General features: G+C 58.8%; 1 protein-coding gene across 1 annotated transcript in view; it reads left to right on the top strand.

Annotated features, from left to right (window-relative positions):
• The window catches only part of SMC1A (structural maintenance of chromosomes 1A), a 57955-nt gene that overhangs the window by 21309 nt on the left and 21517 nt on the right, over positions 1 to 15129 (top strand). The window contains exons 10-15 of the mRNA XM_090126553.1: positions 1689 to 1874; positions 5166 to 5345; positions 8078 to 8224; positions 10888 to 11025; positions 14318 to 14434; positions 14518 to 14624. Of these exons, the coding sequence (XP_089982679.1) occupies positions 1689 to 1874; positions 5166 to 5345; positions 8078 to 8224; positions 10888 to 11025; positions 14318 to 14434; positions 14518 to 14624 (875 nt within the window). The remainder of the gene's footprint in view (positions 1 to 1688; positions 1875 to 5165; positions 5346 to 8077; positions 8225 to 10887; positions 11026 to 14317; positions 14435 to 14517; positions 14625 to 15129) is intronic.

Here is a 15129-nt window from a genome sequence, read left to right as displayed (position 1 = left end):
AACTGGAAGAACTCAAAATCCCAACTGGGGGGGGTCCTCAAATCGAAATATGGTGGGAAGAGGTCAAAATCCCAACTGGAAGAGGCCAAAATCCCAACTGGGGGGGGTCCTCAAATCCAAATCTGGTGGAAAAAGGCCAAAATCCCAACTGGAAGAGCTCAAAATCCCAACTGGGGGGGTCCCCAAATCCAAATCTGGTGGAAAGGCCGGTAACGAGCGGTGTCCCTCAAGGGTCTGTCTTGGGACCGGTGCTCTTTAACATCTTTATTAATGACATCGATGAGGGAATGGAGTGCACCCTCAGCAAGTTTGCTGATGACACCAAGCTGAGTGGTGCAGTCGATACGGTGGAGGGAATGGAGGCCATTCAGAGGGACCTTGACAGGCTGGAAAGCTGGGCTCGGGTGAACCTAATGAGGTTCAATAAGGCAAAGTGCAAGGTTTTGCACTTGGGCCGGAAGAACCCCAGGCACCTGTACAGGCTGGGGGGAGTTGTCCTTGAGAGCAGCTCGGCAGAGAAAGACCTAGGGGTCCTGATAGATGAGAAACTTAACATGAGCCAGCAGTGCGCTCTGGCAGCCCGGAAAGCAAATGGGATCCTGGGCTCCATCAGGAGAGGGGTGGTCAGCAGGGATAGGGAGGTGATTGTCCCTCTCTACTCTGCTCTTGTGAGGCCACATCTGGAGTACTGTGTTCAGGCGTGGAGCCCTCAGTACAAAAAAGACATGGAGATTTTGGAAAGGGTCCAGAGGAGGGCCACGAAGATGATCAGGGGGCTGGAGCACCTCCCCTATGAGGACAGGCTGAGGGAGTTGGGTTTGTTCAGCCTGGAGAAGAGAAGGTTGCGGGGCGACCTCATTGCAGCCTTTCAATATCTGAAGGGAACTTACTCCCAGGAGGGGAATAAACTCTTCATAAGGGCTGATAATAGCAGGACACGGGGAAATGGTTTTAAGTTAAAAGAGGGAAGATTTAGGTTGGATGTTAGGGGGAAGTTTTTTACTAGGAGGGTGGTTAGGTCCTGGAACAGGCTGCCCAGGGATGTTGTGGATGCCCCGTCCTTGGAGGTGTTCAAGACCAGGTTGGACGAGGCTCTGGGCAACCTGATCTAGTAAAGGTGTATGTTTGGTGGCCCTGCTAGGCAGGGGGGTTGGAACTACATGATCCTTGAGGTCCCCTCCAACCCAGGTCATTCTGTGATTCTGTGATTCTGTGAAAGAGGCCAAAATCCCAACTGGAAGAACTCAAAATCCCAACTGGAAGAACTCAAAACCCCAACCTCTTTCTTTCTGCCCCCCACCCCCTTTCCTTTCCCCAATTTTCCCCTTTTTGCCCAATTTTCCCCTTTCCTTCTGCCCCCACCCCCTTTCTGCCCCCCCCATCCCCTCTCTTTCCCCTTTTTTTGCCCCAATCCCTCTCTTTTCGCCCCCCACCCCCTTTCTTTCTGCCCCCACCCCCTTTTCTTTCCCCAATTTCCCCCCCTTTCACCCCCCAACCCCCCTTTCTGCCCCCCACCCCCTTCTTTCTGCCCCATTTCCCCCTTTCTTTCTGCCCCCTCCCCTCCCTTTCCCCTTTTTCTTCGCCCCAACCCCTCTCTTTTCACCCCCACCCCCTTCCTGTCCCCAATTTCCACCCTTATCCCCCCATTAACCCCCCATTAACCCCCCATTTCTTCCCCCCCATCCCAGTACGGCCGTCTGATCGACCTGTGCCAACCCACCCAGAAGAAATACCAGATTGCTGTCACCAAAGTGCTGGGCAAAAACATGGATGCCATCATCGTGGATTCGGAGAAGACGGGCAGGGATTGCATCCAATACATCAAGGAGCAACGAGGGGAGCCCGAAACCTTCCTGCCCCTCGACTACCTGGAGGTGGGAGACCGAAAATGGGGGAAAGGAGGCCAAAAATGGGGGAAAGGAGGCCAAAAATGGGCTCTGGGAGCCCAAAAATGGGGAGGGGACCCCTAAAAGTGGGGGAAAGGAGGCCAAAAATGGGGGAAAGGAGCCCAAAAATGGGGAGCGGACACCCAAAAGTGGGGAAAGGAGCCCAAAAATGGGGAAAAGAAACCCAAAAATGGGGGGAATGAGGCCAAAAATGGGGGAAAGGAGACCAAAAATGGGCTCTGGGACAGCAAAAATGGGGGAAAGGAGCCCAAAAATGGGGAAGGGACCCCCAAAAGTGGGGAAAGGAGCCCAAAAATGGGGGAAAGGAGGCCAAAAATGGGCTCTGGGAGCCCAAAAATGGGGAAAGGAGGCCAAAAATGGGGGAAAGGAGCCCAAAAATGGGCTCTGGGACCCCAAAAATGGGGAGGGGACCTCCAAAAATGGGGGAAAGGAGGCCAAAAGTGGGGAGAGGGCCACCAGAAGTGGAGGAAAGGAGCCCAAAAGTGGGCTCTGGGACCCCAAAAATGGGGAGGGGATCCCAAAAATTGGGGGAAAGGAGCCCAAAAGTGGGGGAAAGGAGCCCAAAAATGGGGAGGGGACCCCTAAAAGTGGGGAAAGGAGCCCAAAAGTGGGGGAAAGGAGCCCAAAAATGGGCTCTGGGACCCCAAAAATGGGGAGGGCACCCCTAAAAGTGGGGGAAAGGAGGCCAAAAATGGGGGAAAGGAGCCCAAAAGTGGGGGAAAGGAGCCCAAAAATGGGCTCTGGGACCCCAAAAATGGGGAGGGGATCCCAAAAAGTGGGGGAAAGGAGCCCAAAAGTGGGGGAAAGGAGCCCAAAAGTGGGGAGGCCCCATTTCTGACCCTTCCCATTTCTGACCCCCCTCATTTCTGACCCCCACCCCCATTTCTGCCCCCATTATTGACCCCCCCCATCTCTCCCCCCCATTTCTGCCCCCCCATCTCTCCCCCCTATTTCTGCCCCCCCCATTTTTTCCCCCCCCATCTCTCCCCTCATTTCTCCCCCCATTTCTCCCTTTTCTGACCCCCCCATTTCCCCCCCAATTTCTTCCCCCCATCTCTCCCCCCTATTTCTCCCCCCCCATTTCTTCCCCCCCCTATTTCCCCCCCATTTCTCACCCCCCATCTCTCCCCCCCATTTCTCCCCCCATTTCTCCCCCCATTTCTCCCCCCTATTTCTGCCCCCCCCATCTCTCCCCCCCATTTCTTCCCCTCCCATTTCTGCCCCCATTTTTGCCCCCTCATTTCTTCCCCCCCCATTTCTCCCCCCATTTCTGACCCCCCCCATTTCCCCCCAATTTCTCCCCCCATTTCCTGCCCCCCCCCAATTCTCACCCCCCATCTCTTCCTCCCATTTCTGCCCCCCCATTTCTCCCCCCATTTCTCACCCCCCATTTCTCCCCCCCATTTCTTCCCCCCCCATCTCTCCCCCCCATTTCTGCCCCCCCATTTCTCCCCCCATTTCTCCCCCCCATTTCTTCCCCCCCCATCTCTCCCCCCCATTTCTGACCCCCCATTTCTCTCCCCTATATCTTCCCCCCCCATCTCTCCCCCCTATTTCTGCCCCCCCATTTCCCCCCCATCTCTCCCTCCCATTTCTCCCATTTCTCACCCCCCATCTCTCCCCCCCATTTCTTCCCCCCCATCTCTCCCCCCCATTTCTCACCCCCCATCTCTCCCTCCCACTTCTGCCCCCCAATTTCTCCCCCCCTATTTCTTCCCCCCCATCTCTCCCCCCCATTTCTCCCCCCCATCTCTCCCCCCATCCCTCCCCCCCCATTCCTTCCCCCCCCATTTCTCACCCCCCATCTCTCCCTCCCATTTCTCCCCCCCATTTCTCCCCCCATTTCTGCCCCCCCCATCTCTCCCCCCTATTTCTGCCCCCCCATTTCTCACCCCCCATTTCTCCCCCCAATTTCTCCCCCCCATTTCTTCCCCCCTCCATCTCTCCTCCCCATCCCTCCCTCCCCATTTCTTCCCCCCCCATTTCTCCCCCCATTTCCCCCCATTTCTCACCCCCATTTCTCCCCCCAATTTCTCCCCCCCATTTCTTCCCCCCTCCCACTTCTGCCCCCAATTTCTCCCCCCCATTTCTCCCCCCATTTCTGCCCCCCCCATTTCTCACCCCCCATTTCTCCCCCCCATTTCTCCTCCCATTTCTCACCCCCCCATTTCTCTCCCCTATATCTTCCCCCCCCCATTTCTCACCCCCCATCTCTGCCCCCCATTTCCCCCCCCATCTCTCCCTCCCATTTCTGCCCCCAATATCTCCCCCCCATTTCTCACCCCCATTTCTCACCCTATTTCTCACCCCTATTTCTGCCCCCCCCCCATTTCTTCCCCCCTATTTCTGCCCCCCCATTTCTCACCCCCCCATTTCTCCCCCCCATTTCTCCTCCCATTTCTGACCCCCCCATTTCTCTCCCCTATATCTTCCCCCCCATTTCTCACCCCCCATCTCTCCCTCCCACTTCTGCCCCCCAATTTCTCCCCCCCATTTCTTCCCCCCTCCATCTCTCCCCCCCATTTCTCCCCCCCATCTCTCCCCCCATCCCTCCCCCCCCATTTCTTCCCCCCCCATTTCTCACCCCCCGTCTCTCCCTCCCATTTCTCCCCCCCATTTCTCCCCCCATTTCTGCCCCCCCCATCTCTCCCCCCCATTTCTCCCCCCCATTTCTCCTCCCATTTCTGACCCCCCCATTTCTCTCCCCTATATCTTCCCCCCCCCATTTCTCACCCCCCATCTCTGCCCCCCCATTTCCCCCCCATCTCTCCCTCCCATTTCTCCCCCCATTTCTCATCCCCCATCTCTCCCCCCCATTTCTTCCCCCCCCATCTCTCCCCCCCATTTCTCACCCCCCATCTCTCCCTCCCACTTCTGCCCCCCAATTTCTCCCCCCCATTTCTCCCCCCCCATCTCTCCCCCCATCCCTCCCCCCCCATTTCTTCTTCCCCCCATTTCTCACCCCCCCATTTCTCCTCCCATTTCTCCCCCCCATCTCTCCCCCCATTTCTGCCCCCCCATTTCTCCCCCCCATTTCTCCCCCCATTTCTGCCCCCCCCATTTCTCCCCCCATTTCTCCTCCCATTTCTCACCCCCCCATTTCTCTCCCCTATATCTTCCCCCCCCATTTCTTCCCCCCTCCCACTTCTCCCCCCCAATTTCTCCCCCCATTTCTCCCACCCCCCATCTCTCCCTCCCACTTCTGCCCCCCCATCTCTCCCCCCATCCCCCCCCCCCTTACTCCTGCCCCCCCCCCAGGTGAAGCCCACGGACGAGAAGCTGCGGGAGCTGAAGGGGGCCAAGCTGGTGATCGACGTGATCCGCTACGAGCCCCCCCACATCAAGAAGGCCCTGCAGTACGCCTGCGGGAACGCCCTGGTGTGCGACAACGTGGAGGACGCCCGGCGCATCGCCTTCGGGGGGCACCAGCGCCACAAGGTGGGGGGGGGACCCAGGAGTTGGGGGGTGGGACCATAGGTGGTGGCCACATGGTGCTGGGGGGGTGGATATGGGGTGAGTGCATCGCGTTTGGGGGCAGAAGAGGAAGGAGGTGGGGGGATATGGGGTGAGTGCATCGCGTTTGGGGGACACCAGCACCACAAGGTGGGTGGAGGGACCCAGAAATTGGGGGGTGGGCACCCAGGAGTTGGGGGGTGGGACCCATAAGTTGGGGGGGACAACCATAAGTTGGGGGGTGGTCTCATAAATGGTGGCCCAATTGTGCTGGGGGGGTGGATATGGGGTGAGTGCATCGCCTTTGGGGGCAGAAGAGGAAGGAGGTAGGAGGGGGGGGCATAAATTGGGGGCTGGGACCCAGGAGTTGGGGGGGGAACCCATAAGTTGGGGGGTGGTCCCATAAATGGTGGCCCCATGGTGCTGGGGGGGTGGATATGGGGTGAGTGCATCGCGTTTGGGGGGCACCAGCACCACAAGGTGGGGGGGGGGACCCATAAGTTGGGGGGGGGACCCAGAAATTGGGGGGTGGGACCCAGAAATTGGGGGGTGAACCCATAAATGGTGGCCCCATGGTGCTGGGGGGCTGGATATGGGGTGAGTGCATCGCGTTTGGGGGGCAGCAGTGGCACAAGGTGGGGGGGCACCCAGGAGTTGGGGGGGGACCCATAAGTTGGGGGGTGAACCCATAGGTGGTGGCCCCATGGTGGTAGGGGGTGAGTGCATCGCCTTCGGGGGGCAGCAGCGCCACAAGGTGGGGGGGGGCACCCAGGAGTTGGGGGGTGGGACCCATAAGTTGGGGGGTGAACCCATAAATGGTGGCCCCATGGTGCTGGGGGGCTGGATATGGGGTGAGTGCATCGCCTTTGGGGGGCAGCAGGGCGACGAGGGGGGGCGGGGCCATCGCTTGGGGGCGGGGCCATCGGGTGGGCGGAGCCATGAATGGGAGGGCCCCCCCCCAGCCCCACACATCGGGGTCTCAGCCCCCCAACTCCCCCCAGCCCCACATATTGGGGTCCCCCCCCCACCTCACCCCACACATTGGGGTCTCAGCCCCACACATTGCTTTCACCCCCCCCAGCCCCACACATTGGGGTCCCCCCCCCAACCCCAGCCCCACACATCGGGGTCTCAGCCCCACACATTGTGGTCCTTCCCCCCCCCAGCCCCACACATTGGGGTTCGTCCCCCACCCCAGCCCCACACATTGAGGTCTGCCCCCCCTCTGCCCCACACATCGGGGTCCCTCACCCCACCCCCACACATTGGGGTCCCCCCCCAACCCCAGCCCCACACATTGGGGTCTCAGCCCCACACATTGGGGTCCCCCCCTCCCCCCAGCCCCACACATTGAGGTCCCCCACCCCAGCCCCACATATCAGGGTCCCCCCCTCCCCCCAGCCCCACACATTGTGGTCCTTCCCCCCCCAGCCCCACACATTGTGCTCTCAGCCCCACACATTGAGGTCTGCCCCCCCTCTGCCCCACACATTGGGGTCCCCCACCCCAGCCCCACACATTGTGGTCCCCCCCCAACCCCAGCCCCCCACATCGGGGTCTCAGCCCCCCACATTGTGCTCCCCCCCCCAGCCCCACACATTGGGGTCCCCCCCCAACCCCAGCCCCACACATCGGTGTCTCAGCCCCACACATTGTGCTCCCCCCCCCCCCAGCCCCACACATTGGGTTCCCCCACCGCAGCCCCACATATTGGGGTCCCCCCCCAACCCCAGCCCCCCACATCGGGGTCTCAGCCCCCCACATTGTGGTCCTTCCCCCCCAACCCCAGCCCCACACATTGGGGTCCCCCCCAACCCCAGCCCCACACATCGGGGTCTCAGCCCCACACATTGGGGTCTCAGCCCCCCACATTATGGTCCTTCCCCCCCCAGCCCCACACATTGTGCTCCCCCACCCCAGCCCCACATATCAGGGTCCCCCCCCAACCCCAGGCCCCCACATCGGGGTCTCAGCCCCACACATTGTGCTCCCCCCCCCCAGCCCCACACATTGGGGTCCCCCCCCAACCCCAGCCCCACACATCGGGGTCTCAGCCCCACACATTGGGGTCTCAGCCCCCCACATTATGGTCCTTCCCCCCCCAGCCCCACACATTGGGGTCCCCCCCCAACCCCAGCCCCACACATTGGGGTCCCCCCCAACCCCAGCCCCACACATCGGGGTCTCAGCCCCACACATTGGGGTCTCAGCCCCCCACATTATGGTCCTTCCCCCCCCAGCCCCACACATTGGGGTCCCCCCCCAACCCCAGCCCCACACATTGGGGTCCCCCCCAACCCCAGCCCCACACATCGGGGTCTCAGCCCCACACATTGGGGTCTCAGCCCCCCACATTATGGTCCTTCCCCCCCCAGCCCCACACATTGTGCTCCCCCACCCCAGCCCCACATATCAGGGTCCTTCCCCCCCCAGCCCCACACATTGAGGTCTGCCAGCCTTCTGCCCCACACATTGGGGTCCCCCACCCCAGCCCCACATATCAGGGCCCCCCCCCCCAACCCCAGCCCCCCACATCGGGGTCTCAGCCCCCCACATTGTGGTCCTTCCCCCCCCCAGCCCCACACATCAGGGTCCCCCCCCACCCCAGGCCCACACATTGGGTTCCCCCCCCCCAGCCCCACATATCAGGCCCCCCCCCCCCCCCCAGCCCCACACATTGGGGTCTCAGCCCCACACATTGTGCTCCCCCCCCCCAGACGGTGGCTCTGGACGGGACGCTGTTCCAGAAGTCCGGCGTCATTTCTGGCGGCGCCAGCGACCTGAAGGCCAAAGCGCGGCGCTGGGACGAGAAGGCGGTGGACAAACTGAAGGACAAGAAGGAGCGCCTGACCGACGAGCTCAAGGTGCCGCCCCACGGCTGCCCCATAGCTGCCCCATGGCTGCCCCATGGCTGCCCCATAGCTGCCCCATGGCTGCCCCATAGCTGCCCCATAGCCGCCCCATGGCTGCCCCATAGCTGCCCCATAGCCGCCCCATAGCCGCCCCATGGCTGCCCCATGGCCGCCCCATGGCTGCCCCATAGCTGCCCCATGGCCACCCCATAGGGATCCTACAGTAACCCCAGAGCCGCCCCATAGCTGCCCCATGGCTGCCCTATAGCTGCCCCATAGAGATCCTATAGTCACCCCATAGCCGCCCCATAGCTGCCCCATAGCTGCCCCGTAGCCGCCCCATAGCCGCCCCATAGCTGCTCCATAGAGATCCTACAGTGACCCCATAGCCGCCCCATAGCTGCCCCATAGCCGCCCCATAGCTGCCCCATGGCTGCCCCATAGCCACCCCATAGCTGCCCCATAGCCGCCCTATAGCCACCCCATGGCTGCCCCATAGCTGCCCTTACAGATCCTATAGTCACCCCATAGCCACCCCATAGCCGCCCCATGGCCACCCCATAGGGATCCTACAGTAACCCCAGAGCCGCCCCATAGCTGCCCCATTGCCACCCCATAGCTGCCCCATGGCTGCCCCATGGCTGCCCCATAGCTGCCCCATAGCTGCCCCATGGCTGCCCTATAGCCGCCCCATAGAGATCCTATAGTCACCCCATAGCTGCCCCACGGCTGCCCCACAGCTGCCCCATAGCCGCCCCATAGCTGCCCCATAGCGATCCTACAGTAACCCCATAGCTGCCCCATAGCCACCCCATAGCCGCCCCATGGCCACCCCATAGGGATCCTATAGTAACCTCAGAGCTGCCCCATGGCTGCCCCATAGCCGCCCCATGGCTGCCCCATGGCTGCCCCATAGCTGCCCCCTGGCTGCCCCACAGCTGCCCCATAGCCGCCCCATAGCTGCCCCATGGCTGCCCTATAGCTGCCCTATAGCTGCCCCATAGCCGCCCCATAGCTGCCACCCAAAGGCCCCCCCAAACCCCTAAAATCCCCCCCAGGACCCCATAGGACCCCCCCACGCCCCCCCCCCAATTGACCCCCCCCCCCATTTCCCCCCCCCAGCAGCAGATGAAAGCCAAGCACAAGGATGCAGAGACCCTCCAGGACCCCCCAAACCCCCCCCAAATCCCCCCCAACCCCCCCCAAAACCCCCCAAACCCCTAAAATTCCCCCCCAGGACCCCCCCCAAGATCCCATAGGACCCCCCCACGCCCCCCCCATTGACCCCCCCCCCCATTTGCCTCCCCCAGGAACAGATGAAAGCCAAGCACAAGGAGGCAGAGACCCTCCAGGACCCCCCAAATCCCCCCCCAAAACCCCCCAAACCCCTAAAATCCCCCCCCCAGGACCCCATAGGACCCCCCCATGCCCCCCCCCATTTCCTCCCCCCAGCAGCAGATGAAAGCCAAGCACAAGGATGCAGAGACCCTCCAGGACCCCCCAAACCCCCCCCAAATCCCCCCCAACCCCCCCCAAAACCCCCCAAACCCCTAAAATTCCCCCCCAGGACCCCCCCCAAGACCCCATAGGACCCCCCCACGCCCCCCCCCCCATTGACCCCCCCCCCATTTCCCCCCCCCAGCAGCAGATGAAAGCCAAGCACAAGGATGCAGAGACCCTCCAGGACCCCCCAAATCCCCAAATCCCCCCCAAACCCCCCCCAAAACCCCCCAAACCCCTAAAATTCCCCCCCCAGGACCCCCCCCCAGGACCCCCCCACGCCCCCCCCCCCATTGACCCCCCCCCATTTCCCCCCCCCAGCAGCAGATGAAAGCCAAGCACAAGGATGCAGAGACCCTCCAGGACCCCCCAAATCCCCAAATCCCCCCCAACCCCCCCCCAAAACCCCCCAAACCCCTAAAATTCCCCCCCCAGGACCCCCCCCCAGGACGCCCCCACGCTCCCCCCATTGACCCCCCCCCATTTCCCCCCCCCAGGAGCAGATGAAAGCCAAGCACAAGGAGGCAGAGACCCTCCATTACCCCCCAAACCCCCCCCAAATGTCCCTCAAAATGCCCCCAAACCCCTAAAATCCCCCCCCAGGACCCCATAGGACCCCCCCACGCCCCCCCCATTGACCCCCCCCATTTCCCCCCCCCAGCAGCAGATGAAAGCCAAGCACAAGCAGGCAGAGACCCTCCAGGACCCCCCAAATCCCCCCCAAACCCCCCCCAAAACCCCCCAAACCCCTAAAATTCCCCCCCAGGACCCCCCCCAAGATCCCATAGGACCCCCCCACGCCCCCCCCATTGACCCCCCCCCCCATTTGCCTCCCCCAGGAACAGATGAAAGCCAAGCACAAGGAGGCAGAGACCCTCCAGGACCCCCCAAATCCCCCCCCAAAACCCCCCAAACCCCTAAAATCCCCCCCCCAGGACCCCATAGGACCCCCCCACGCCCCCCCCATTGACCCCCCCCCATTTCCCCCCCCCAGCAGCAGATGAAAGCCAAGTACAAGGAGGCAGAGACCCTCCAGGACCCCCCAAATCCCCCCAAAACCCCCCCCAAAACCCCCCAAACCCCTAAAATTCCCCCCCAGGACCCCCCCCAAGATCCCATAGGACCCCCCCACGCCCCCCCCCCATTGACCCCCCCCCCCATTTCCCCCCCCCCAGGAGCAGATGAAAGCCAAGAGGAAGGAGGCAGAGCTGCGCCAGGTTCAGTCCCAGGCTCACGGGCTGCAGATGAGGCTGAAATACTCACAGAGCGACCTGGAGCAGACCAAGACCCGGCACCTGGCGCTCAACCTGCAGGTGCTTTTGGGGCAAATCCGCCTGTTTTTGGGCAAATTCCTAAAAAATGGCCCTTTTGGGGTCAAATTGTGGCTTTTCTGGGTCAAATTGTGGCATTTTTGGGGTAAAATTTGGCCGTTTTGGGGGTGAGTCGTAGGTGGGAGCGGACCAAGATGCGGCACCTGGAGCTCAGCCTGCAGGTGGTTTTGGGGCAAATCCACCTCTTTTTGGGCAAGTTGATAAAAAATGGCACTTTGGGGGTCAAACTGTGGCTTTTCTGGGTCAAATTGTGGCATTTTTGGGGTGAAATTTGGCCATTTTGGAGGTGAGTCGTAGGTGGGAGCGGACCATGATGCGGCACCTGGCGCTCAGCCTGCAGGTGGTTTTGGGGCAAATCCGCCCATTTTTGGGCAAATTCCTAGAAAATGGCACTTTGGGGGTCAAATTGTGCCATTTTTGGGGTCAAATTGTGACATTTTGGGGGTGAAATTTGGCCATTTTGGAGGTGAGTTGTAGGTGGGAGCGGACCAAGACGTGGCACCTGGCGCTCAGCCTGCAGGTGCTTTTGGGGCAAATCCGCCCGTTTTTGGGGAAACTGATCAAAAATGGCACTTTTGGGGTCAAATTGTGGCTTTTCTGGGTCAAATTGTGACATTTTTTGGGTGAAATTTGGCCACTTTGGGGGTGAAATTTGGCCATTTTGGAGGTGAATCGTAGGTGGGAGCAGACCAAGACCCGGCACCTGGCGCTCAACCTGCAGGTGCTTTTGGGGCAAATCCGCCTGTTTTTGGGCAAATTCCTAAAAAATGGCCCTTTTGGGGTCAAATTGTGGCTTTTCTGGGTCAAATTGTGGCATTTTTGGGGTAAAATTTGGCCATTTTGGGGGTGAGTCGTAGGTGGGAGCGGACCAAGATGCGGCACCTGGCACTCAGCCTGCAGGTGCTTTTGGGGCAAATCCGCCCCTTTTTGGGCAAATTCCTAAAAAATGGCCCTTTTGGGGTCAAATTGTGGCTTTTCTGGGTCAAATTTGGCCATTTTTGGGATGAAATTTGGCCATTTTGGGGGTGAGTCGTAGGTGGGAGCGGACGAAGACGCGGCACCTGGCGCTCAGCCTGCAGGTGGTTTTGGGGCAAATCTGCACATTTTTGGGCAAATTCCTAAAAAATGGCCCTTTTGGGGTCAAATTGTGGCTTTTCTGGGTCAAATTTGGCCATTTTTTGGGTCAAATTGTGACATTTTTGGGGTGAAATTTGGCCGTTTTGGAGGTGAGTCGTAGGTGGGAGCGGACCAAGATGTGGCACCTGGCACTCAGCCTGCAGGTGGTTTTGGGGCAAATCCACCCGTTTTAGGGCAAATTGATCAAAAATGGCACTTTTGGGGTCAAATTGTGGCTTTTCTGGGTCAAATTTGGCCATTTTTGGGGTGAAATTTGGCCATTTTGGAGGTGAGTCGTAGGTGGGAGAGGACCGAGACGCAGCACCTGGAGCTCAGCCTGCAGGTGGTTTTGGGGCAAATCCACCCGTTTTTGGGCAAGTTGATAAAAAATGGCACTTTGGGGGTCAAATTGTGGCTTTTCTGGGTCAAATTTGGCCATTTTTGGGGTCAGATTTGGCCATTTTGGAGGTGAGTCGTAGGTGGGAGCGGACCAAGACGCGGCACCTGGCTCTCAGCCTGCAGGTGGTTTTGGGGCAAATCCGCCCCTTTTTGGGCAAATTCCTAAAAAATGGCACTTTGGGGGTCAAATTGTGGCTTTTCTGGGTCAAATTGTGACATTTTTTGGGTGAAATTGTGGCATTTTTGGGGTGAAATTTGGCCATTTTGGAGGTGAATCGTAGGTGGGAGCAGACCAAGACGCGGCACCTGGCGCTCAGCCTGCAGGTGGTTTTGGGGCAAATCCGCCCCTTTTTGGGCAAATTCCTAAAAAATGGCACTTTGGGGGTCAAATTGTGGCTTTTCTGGGTCAAATTGTGACATTTTTTGGGTGAAATTTGGCCATTTTTGGGGTGAAATTTGGCCATTTTGGAGGTGAATTGTAGGTGGGAGCGGACCAAGACGCGGCACCTGGCGCTCAGCCTGCAGGTGGTTTTGGGGCAAATCCGCCTGTTTTTGGGCAAACTGATCAAAAATGGCACTTTTGGGGTCAAATTGTGGCTTTTCTGGGTCAAATTGTGACATTTTTTGGGTGAAATTTGGCCATTTTGGGGGTGAAATTTGGCCATTTTGGAGGTGAGTCGTAGGTGGGAGCGGACCATGATGCGGCACCTGGCGCTCAGCCTGCAGGTGGTTTTGGGGCAAATCCGCCCATTTTTGGGCAAATTCCTAAAAAATGGCCCTTTTGGGGTCAAATTGTGGCTTTTCTGGGTCAAATTGTGCCATTTTTGGGGTGAATTGTGGCATTTTGGGGAGCGGACCAAGACGCGGCACCTGGCACTCGACCTGCAGGTAATGCCAAAATGTTGGGGTAAATTGAGCATTTTTGGGGCAAATTGCTAAAAAATGGCATTTTGGGGGCAAATTGTGTCACTTCTGGGGCAAATTGTGCCATTTTGGGGGTCGAAGTATTCCAGTTTTTGGTCAAATGGTGCCATTTGGGGGTGATATTTTACTATTTTGGGGTCAAATTGTGCCATTTGGGGGCAAGAAATCCCATTTTGAGGACGAGTTGAGCCATTTTGGGGTCAAAGTATTCCATTTTTTGGTCAAATGTTGCCATTTTTTGTCAAATTGTGCCATTTTGGGGCCAAATGGTGCCATTTCTTGTCACGTTCTGCCATTTTGAGGGCAAACGGTGCCATTTTTGATCAAATTCTGTCATTTTCAGGGCAAATTTTAGGCCGAATTCTGCCATTCGGGGGCCAAATGGTGCCATTTTTGGTCAAATTCTGCCATTTTGGGTGCAAATGTTGGCATTTTTGCTCAAATTGTGCCATTTTGAGGGCAAACGGTGCCATTTTTGATCAAATTCTGTCGTTTTCAGGGCAAATTTTAGGCCGAATTCTGCCATTTTGGGTCCAAATGGTGCCATTCTGAGGGCAAATTCCACCATTTTGAGGACAAATGTTGCCATTTTTAGTCAAATTGTGCCATTTTGAGGGCAAAAGTTGCCACTTTTAGGCCACGTTCTGCCATTTTGGGGCCAAACTCTACGACTCTGTAGCCATCCCACCACCCCTACTCACCGCTTCGTGCCATCAACCCCCCAAAACTGGGAGCACCTCCCCCCAATGCCACCCTTCCGCTGGGAACTTTGGGGTGAAAGAAGGGAATTTTGGGGGCTTCTCCTGACCCCCCCCCTCCCCCATTTTCCTCGCAGGAGAAATCCAAACTGGAGAGTGAGTTGGCCAACTTCGGGCCACGCATCAACGACATCAAAAGGATCATCCAAGGGAGGGAGCGCGAGATGAAGGACCTCAAGGAGAAGATGAACCAGGTGTGGGGGGGATTCGGGGGGATTTTAAGGGTCTGGGGGTGAAGTGGGGCCGACCCTGACCCCCCCCCCATCCCAAATAAAAGGTGGAGGATGAGGTTTTTGAGGAATTCTGCCGCGAAATCGGCGTCCGCAACATCCGCGAGTTCGAGGAGGAGAAGGTGAAGAGGCAGAATGAGATCGCCAAGAAGAGGTGAGACCCCAACCCTAAGAACCCCCCCACCCCCATTAGAGGCCCTATAACCCAACTTCGGGGTTCCCACCCAACTTCGAGGTCTTCCCACCCAACTTTGGTGGCCCTATACACAATTTTGGGTCCTGAAACCCAACTTTGAGCTCTTCCCACCCAACTTTGGTGGCCCCATACATAATTTTGGGCCTGAAACCCAGTTTTGGGGTCTTCCCACCCAACTTTGGTGGCCCCATACCCAATTTTGGGCCTGAAACCCAATTTTGGGGTCTTCCCACCCAACTTTGGTGGCCCCATACCCAATTCTGGGGTTTCCACTCAACTTTGGTGCCCTCATACCCAACTTTGGGGTTCCCACCCAACTTCGGTGGCCCTATACACAATTTTGGGTCTTGAAACCCATCTTTGAGCTCTTCCCACTAAATTTTGGTGGCCCCATACCCAATTTTGGGTCCTGAAACCCAACTTTCAGGTCTTCCCACCCAACTTAGGTGGCCCCATACCCAAT

This window comes from Phasianus colchicus, chromosome 29 (assembly GCF_987193195.1).
Source record: "Phasianus colchicus chromosome 29, bPhaCol1.hap1.1, whole genome shotgun sequence".
NCBI classification, from domain to species: domain Eukaryota; kingdom Metazoa; phylum Chordata; class Aves; order Galliformes; family Phasianidae; genus Phasianus; species Phasianus colchicus.
This window is presented reverse-complemented; position numbering and strand designations above follow the sequence as displayed.